Genomic DNA, 8,731 nt, shown 5'->3' on the forward strand with positions numbered 1-8,731 from the left:
TGTTTATCGCTGTGAAGAACAATCTTCATCTATGCAGTGATACAGTATATGACCTAGTTAGCAGGTGCAAGATAGTATCTATAGTATCTGCATACATCATATTGAACACCAGACAAAATCTTCAAAACAAATCAAAGTCTGGAAAAAGTATGGACTTTTTTAATTGACAATGTGTCTGTGTGTTTCTGTTTGTTTTTCCTGTCCCAGGGTGTGGTGTGTCCGCTACAACCACAGCCATGACCAGCTGGTGTTGACAGCCAGCAGTGACAGCCGCCTCATCCTCTCCAACATGGTGTCCATCTCCTCCGAGCCCTTTGGACACCTGGTGGACGACGAGGAGCTCAGCGAGGGCGAGGACAACCACCAGGAGGACAAGTGAGACACACTGCTTTGTCTTTGTCTTTATTTAAGATCCCCATTAGCTACAGCAGAGCTGCAGCTATTCTTCCTGGGGTCAAACAACTTGCATAGTTTCAAGATATCACATACAAAATTTACATTCTGTATAAAAAAATACATTCTGTACAAACGGTACAATTTCGGATATTACATACATACATACATACATACATACATACATACATACATACACACTGTACCTTTCAAGATATTGCATACATCAGAATTACCTACATACCATTACAGATGTGTAGAATATACATAAAACTACATCACATATTATGTATACCTATATACAGTATATACCATTACTATGTCTTATATATATAACTATACATATAACTATTACCATCACCATATATATTATATATTAGTTACTGCTGTTGGTGTTTAGGTTGGAATGGGGAGTCAGAGCTCGTATACCCCGTTCAAGGCAACTCAGAACACTGGAAAAAACGAGCTCTGACCGGAAAAAAATTACCGTAATTGAACGGTTGTCGAGGTCGGAATTACAGGTCGGAAATTTGGGTATCATTTCAGAGCTCCGGTTTGTCCGACTTGACGTCATCAAAGTGTTTGTTGACCTAATTTGAGGTGTAATTATGCAATTTGAGTTTATATTGTTTATACTTCGCTCTGATTATAGCAGTATGTTGAAGTCAACAGCTATTTTACCAATGAAATTAGCTACAGTAGCTGTGTATGTTTTTGTAACTCTGAGTTAAAAACAGCGTGAACGCAACTATGTCAGAGGCCATGAACGCAACTATGCCAGAGGCCAGAAAATCTGAGTTGACAGTTCCGAGGTCCGAGTTGTCTTGAATGCAGTAGTAGTGTAAAAGTCTACATGCCATATCTATTTTCAGGGATAGTTTGGTTTCCATTAAGCCAGTGGTTTTCAAACTGGGCTCCAGGGAATATCACCTAAATAAATACATCATTTTTGAGGATTGCTGCTTTGAAAAATTCAATACTAAATCATCAACAATAAAAAATCTTTGAGAATCCCTGGGGCAGAATCTTATAAAATGAGGGTAGATGGATCCTAATGGGAGTCTATTCGGGGATTTGTAACATGAAAAATGTAGAGAACCCCAGTTTAAAGCCCCAATATGTCACTAATGTAACAGCTAAATCATTGGATGTACTGTAGTCGTAGTAGATGTAGTGATGCTGTAGTATTGGGCGATCCTGCCCTCTGTCAGATCGTCCCATCGTCACCCTTTGAGATCGCCGATGCCACCCCCCTGCATCTGCCAACCCCCCCCCCCCCCCCCCCCTGCCCACTCCTAAACAGATATGTTGGCTGCTGAGTCTCCCCAGTTACGTGAATAAACAAAAGAGTGGAAACAGTTCAATGGGTCACTTCAAAATGACTGAACCCCAAGAGAGTACTGGAGCACACAATATCACTGGTAAATAGATTTAAAAAGGTCCAAAGACTGACGTTTCGACGCACACAGTGGGCCCTATCTTCCCAAAAGCGATAATTCAGCGTTTGCGCTCATATAACGCTGTGCGCAATGCAAATTGAGGGCGGGCACAAGCGCATGCCTGTTATAATTGTACCAAAAGCAGGCGTTTCAGCGCTAAAATGTGGGGATAGATGGCATTATCCTATTGTCAGCAGCGTGCAATTACTTTGCGCTAAGAGCTTTGAAAACCACCTCTTAGGCACAAAAACACTCGCTGTGCTTGATCGCGCACCATAATCTCCGCGCTGCGCAGCGCAGAAACGTCATTACGCACGTTCCACGCCAGGACATCAAATTCTGCTGCTAAAATTGGGTAACCAGCAGATTATTAGGCGAGGCAATCAACTATAATTCACTGAGAAACTTTTATCACATGCAAGGAGGGGTTATGGTAAATTAATTGAGAAAACTGGTACCAATAGGCTATTCACCTACACCTGCTATAACCCGGAGGGTCGTTGGCATCACAGCCAATCTGGCACAAGCCTCGGCACGAGTCGAGTTTTAATTGAGTCCACTGTAAATCCTCCAATCTTTTCTTTTGTCTCCGCCGTTTACCTGCTGCAAACACGTTTCTATTGTCCCACCCCAGTCAACAAAATAACCCGAATTGCATCAAAACTCAGATGTTTTTAACAGGTATATGATGTGATGGTGTCGTTATGAGATAGGGATAATATATACAGTCCCGTTGTGCCCGTTGTTGTGATAAATTGTGCTCCCCCGCGAGCATTGCATCCTCACGAGATTTTGGGGCTGTTTTAACTTAAAAACAGGGAGGTCACGTCTACCCAAACAATTAGATCATTTTTAAACAGTTATGTTTCTATATAAATCATTACAATTATGCTCCCGTGAGGTGGGGATGCTTTTTTTTGTTGCTGGGCGGGGGTGCAAAACTCGGCATAACACCTGGACAAATGCGCAAGGCGGACTGTTATCTTGCCTGCATTAAGCCACGCGCAAACAGGTGCGCAAGCGTAAATAGGGGATATCGCCTGTACGAAGATAGGGCCCAGTGTCTTCTTCAGAGTTGGTTTTGACTCTGAAGAAGACGCTGAGGAAAGTTTTGGTGAGCAGCATGCAGCATGTGGAGAACAAGAGAGAAAAAATAAAAAAGACGAGATGAGACGCAGATCAAAGAACAAGCAATGGCAAACAGGTTTGTAATTAAAGATTTCATTAACGAGGCTCATTGCGGAGATCAGAGACATGTCTAAATGTACAGAAGTAGCATTTTTTCTCTAACAATCTAAACACACACCGCACATACCACCGCATTCTCATTATCTACTCGCCAAGCAGCCACTGTCTCAGTTGCTCTCTCTCTCACACACACACACACAGGGGGCGGATAGACATCGCCTAGGGAAAATCAATCATCATTCAGCCATTCAGTTGGGCGATATACGATCCGATCGTCAATCGGCACAACACTAGTATGCTGACTTCAAATATAGAGAATGTGGCTTCTGTCATTCCCATTCTGCGCCCCGAACGCCTGTTTCTGCAGTATGTAACTTCAATGCTCCGGGACATTGAAGTTACCTGGAAGTTACTCTCCTTCATTATTAAAAGTTTTCCTCTGCCATCTAACAGGACACTTTTATTGTGAAGAATGTATAGGAAGTGAAATGTGCATACTCTGAGTGTATTCCTCTGAGTTAGCAAGATTGATTAATGGCGCTACTCTTGAATAAAACAAGTCGACACAACATCTGGGGATATTTGGAGCTACTTTTTTCCAGCGAATCAATTACACGCTGCAGAGATGTTAGCAAAGTAGAGAGTACTGTACGAGCAGAAACAGTCAAATAAGGCTGATATCTGAACGTACAAACAGGGAAGTAAGTATCATAGTTAGCATGCTGTAATTACCACTTCTTGCAGCAGAGGCCGCTGTTGCTACTGCTCAGCAGAAAGTTAGCCCACTTTGAAATCTGAAAATCTTCCGGGGCCCACCCAATCCTTTAATCACAACTCTGAACAACATACGAGACTAAGATAATATATTTATATATTTTTTATTTTATTAACAGAGCATGTGAACTTTGGCATAAGGGAAATTAATAATCCATCCACATACAAAAACATTTCGGCAAAATACCCAAAAGCAAATTGCCAACATTTTCTCCCCCCTTACTCATCAGAAGTATTTGCATGCATCACACACTTGTTGAGACAAAATGTGATGAGCAACAACAAGAAATCAACCCACAAGCTATCAATGCTAGGCTGTGAAAAATACTACCTTATCTGTAAAGGGAAGACTTGTGGGTACCCATTGAACCACTTTTCATTCAGATAAATTGAGCTGAGAGGTCAAGGGACCCCTTAAATAGTTTTCCCTCGCCCAAATTTAACCTATGTTTGGAGCGTTACTTAACCCCCCCCCCCCCCCCCCCCCCCAACAAGCTAGCATAGTATTCTAGTTTCTTTTAAGGTAGCTTTAAAAATGACCCTGCTACAGCCATTTGATTGCCCGTGAAAATTGGGAGTGTTGGCAGACTACTCGCGGCCCACCCGCAGTACCTCCACAGCCCACTAGTCGGCCGCGGCCCACAGTTTGGGAATCACTGTGTTAGGGCTTTAAGGAAAATTCCCTATTGTGTCCTATAGCTCTATAAACAATGGCCCCACCCTTAATAATAATGTCATGCTGACAATCATTGAGAAGGATATTGAAAATATGACTTTGAGAGCAGCCCGGATAATGGTCTAGGCCAGGGGTTGCCAAACTTAAGAATGCCGGGGCCCACTTTGAAATCTGAAAGTCTTCAACCAACCCTCAAATCAACACTTTAATCACAACTCTGACCAACACACATGACTAAGATGATGTATTTCCCTATTTTTTTTTTTCATTAACAGAGCTATGAATTTGGGTTTACGGCAAATTAATAATCCATCCACATACATTTTTTGGGGGGCAAAATATCCAAAAGCCAGATTGCCAACATTTTCTCCCCCTTACTCATCACAAGTATTTGCATGCACAGGGGTTAAATTGGGATTTGGATTTGGGCGGTCTAACCTTGTTTGTTAGTGTATTATTCAAGCTACCATGTAGTTTGTATTCGTCCAAAAAACGTCCACACATTTATTTATTTATTTTTCTTTTTTGGGGGGCGGCGGGGGGCCACTGTCATCCATCCAGACCATTACTGTCCCCTCCTCCCCTCTCATCTGGAACTACCAGCTCTTATACGGTACTCAATGACCGACTCTCATCATCAATTATCAACTCTTAATCCTAATCACCAGCTCTCAGCTTTAGTTTTGACCCTTCCACTGTAGTTACTGACCCCTCTTACATATACACTAAGTGTCCACTCCACAATCCCTGGACTCTCCATACAGTATGGAACCCTTCCACTTTTTCAAATCAATTTGTAAGTTTATCTATTTGGTTGTAAAATTCAGCGATTTACTTAAATTCACTACTGGCAAGAGTTTTTTTTAGGGACTGTGAGAGGTGCAGGCTTTGCATATCTGTCCTTGCTCAAAGGAATAAACAATAACAATAATCAATAGATCAAGTCTGTTTTGTAGTTTCAGTCAAGATTCATTTATACCATCTGGTTTTATTTTCTTCACCAGTGTATGTGAACAGATTTTAAAATGTTTATTTTGGAATTTTCACCTTTCTCTAGCAGTGGGAATAATGCTGCAGCAGTGGGGACGCTGCTGTTGTGATTCTAAAACTAGAAGGGCACTCGGAGAGCACAGACCTCCGACATGGCCCCTTGCTATTGTTGCTTGTCCGTGAGGCTTGTTTGTGAGGCGAGGTGGATCCAGATACCATCCAAATTGAAAGGGTTCTTCCTTGGCCCACGCTACACCCTTCGATGAAGTTTTATGAATATCGGGCCAGTAGTTTCTCCGTAATCCTGCTGACAAACAAACAAACAAACGGCAGTGAATACATAACCTCCTTGGCAGAGGTAACTAGGGAGAATTAGCGAATAAACACAGTAAATATCCTCGCCAGGCCCTGCTGTGTGTATGTTGTTGTTGTGCATCTCACCACACAGCCAGAGAGAGAGTATTGTTTGTGTGTGGGGGGCGGGGGGGGGGGCGGTTATTGACTATCCTTCTTAGTGAGCCATTTCATCTTGAGTCTTAAATAAATTATTATTGAAAGTGTAGGTGCTTTAGAAGCAAGTGACACCTTGTGGTGATGATTGCTAGCCTCTCACATGCCAGTGGTATTTTTAGTGCTACTGCTTCTCAAAATGAAGACCCCGTCTCCCACGATGTATTCTCTTGGTTTCTCTTTGTGAAAGAGGTCGATAAACATCTGTGAAGAGGACCAACATTTTGGAAGGGATTATTTCCCCCCATCTGCCAATGTGAGAAACTCTAAAAGCTTTAGCTCTGTTTACGCTGGAAGAACAATGGCTTCCTGTTTTGTACCATGAAGTGATCTCCTGTTGTGCTGTAAAGCAGTGAGGCAGATTCCCTGCAATATCTGAGCCAATGGCACACAATAAAATGCAGAGTAGAGGCCGGTAGAGTCTGCCAAACCTCTCTGCAATGATCTCAACTGTTTATGATAATTATACTAATGTCTCATAATTAATGTGGTCATGTTTTAATGATGTTAGGACAGGGGTTCCCAAACTGGGGTATGCGTACCCCTAGGGGTACATGGAGGTACTACAGGGGGTAGTTGAGAGAAAGTGGAAAATGGAAGAAAAAAAAGTCGGGTAAAGGGGGTACTTCGATTCAGAAATCAGGGAAAGGGGTTACTGAAGCCAAACAAGTTTGGGACCCACTGTATTAGAATATCACACGTGGCACCTTTAAGACTGAATGAGACTAAATGACTTGTTAGTGTGGGCATTTTTTCGCCTTGTCCTCAATGGCCCACTTACCTTGTGTGTGCATAGCTTTTTGTGCATCTTGGGTGTGTGTAGCTCACCTCTGTGTGTGTGTGTGTGTGTGTGTGTGTGTGTGTGTGTGTGTGTGTGTGTGTGTGTGTGTGTGTGTGCATGTGATCAGGGGTAAGGAGCCCCTGGCTGACAGCGTGGTGTCCACCTACGAGGAGCACGAGGACAGCGTGTACGCAGCGGAGTGGTCGTCGGCTGACCCCTGGCTCTTTGCCTCACTCAGCTACGACGGACGCCTTGTCATCAACAGGGTCCCCCGCGCCCTCAAGTACCGCATCCTCCTCTGAGAGGGCGGGGCAGGCACATGGGAGAGGTGTGTGTGTGTGTGTGTGTGTGTGTGTGTGTGTGTGTGTGTGTGTGTGTGTGTGTGTGTGTGTGTGTGTGTGTGTGTGTGTGTGTGTGTGTGTGTGTGTGTGTGTGTGTGTGTGTGTGTGTGTGTGTGAGAGAGAGAGAGAGAGAGAGAGACAGAGGCGAGAGGAAAGCGAGAGAGAACTGGAGAATACATTAAACATCAATATCAGGGCTGGGTATAATTGGTACTCGAAATAACGAGTAGTATCGAAACTTCTCCAGTCAAACGATACCTGCATTCGATCCTTTTTGTACACGAATCTAGAAAAATGACTATTTGTGTGGTTTTGCTCACAGCCAATCACCACAAGCGTTCTTCGATTTAATGCGACGTGTGATTGGCCCACTACCCCAGCAGCTACAACCCATACATACAGTCTGTGGTGATGAAGTTGAGCGCGTATTAGTATTAGTATATTAGTATTTGGTACTACTGTACATGTAGTATCATAATTACCCAGGCCTAATCAATATAACAACAAATGGTTACCATTACTGTGCGTTCAGATTCGATTTGCAGATATTGGTGTGACAAGATGAGATACAAAGTCAATGCTAACACGCGAGTAGATGGGATTCCTCTCCCCGGGCAGTGCAATTGAGGCAAGAGATGCACATTTTTGCAGCATGAATGGCATGATTTTTGCCTCATCGCCCATTCGGTCTAGTTCATTTTTGAGTGAAGCGTTCCTTTCGCCTTGGTGTGAAAGTACAGTTAGACATTCCATTACGGTAAGTCTGCTGATCAAGCAAACCCATGTGGGGGCAGCAATGTAAAGATACAGCATACATGTATGTGTCTAATATATGTTTATGTATGTTTGACTACTGTAATACATTAACTATTCTGTGTTGACTATCCCAATTAAAGTGGTAAAAAATGACTCCTGGGTAAAAGTTTGAAATGGTGTATTTAGCATTCAGATCTTTACTTTACCCATTCATTTGAATGAGGCCACGGAAATAGCCCGAAAACTTAGATTTAAGACAATGCAGCAGTCCTCGGTTCATCCTCAGTTTGAGATTCTATTCTCGCTTTACACTAAAATTAGTATTTAAAAATAAAAGTAGTAGTAGTCTAAATGGTATCCCTCCACTATATGTTCTCTTCTATCAATAAAATTTGACGAAATTATGTTCTACTGTAAATTGTTGGACCCACAGTTGGAGTCGCAGCAGCAGGATCTGTGTTAAATGTCTTTCCCCGCAAATCTTTGTTGGATTTTCAGAGCATACAGTACAATTCACAGTTGCAATGGGTTACAGGCAACCTTGTTCCATATGAAGTAGAGAATTGTAAGATATCAAATACAAAACTTTTCTCCCCCAAAACAGAGTATGTAACACAATATGCACGTGGTTTCCCACTGCCCCCTCCTGAACGGTTCCTACCTCTAACTTTTAGTTTTCAGGCTGTTTTCTGGCCTCATTCAAATAAGTAAAAATCCTCATGCTTCAAACTCGAACTGCAACCTAACTTGGTGACTAGTTTATAAGTATTCTGGTTTTCCTGGTGGTGAAGTGCCAAATAACCCCCATGTTAAAAATAAGTTATAATTCCATGCAGTTGTCCACTGATTTATGCCTGGGACATCCGCCTGGCACTGAGGCTTC

The 8,731-nt window shown here is 42.7% G+C and overlaps 1 protein-coding gene across 1 annotated transcript in view; it reads left to right on the forward strand.

Annotated features, from left to right (window-relative positions):
- Nucleotides 1–7,982, forward strand: part of eipr1 (EARP complex and GARP complex interacting protein 1) — a 112,188-nt gene extending 104,206 nt beyond the window's left edge. The window contains exons 8-9 of the mRNA XM_083633557.1: nt 208–375; nt 6,879–7,982. Coding sequence (XP_083489683.1) covers nt 208–375; nt 6,879–7,053 — 343 coding nt within the window. The 3' untranslated portion in view covers nt 7,054–7,982. The remainder of the gene's footprint in view (nt 1–207; nt 376–6,878) is intronic.
- Nucleotides 7,983–8,731: the final 749 nt, after the last annotated feature.

The sequence above is a fragment of the Poromitra crassiceps genome (genome assembly GCF_964638095.1).
Source record: "Poromitra crassiceps genome assembly, chromosome: 3".
NCBI lineage: Eukaryota > Metazoa > Chordata > Actinopteri > Beryciformes > Melamphaidae > Poromitra > Poromitra crassiceps.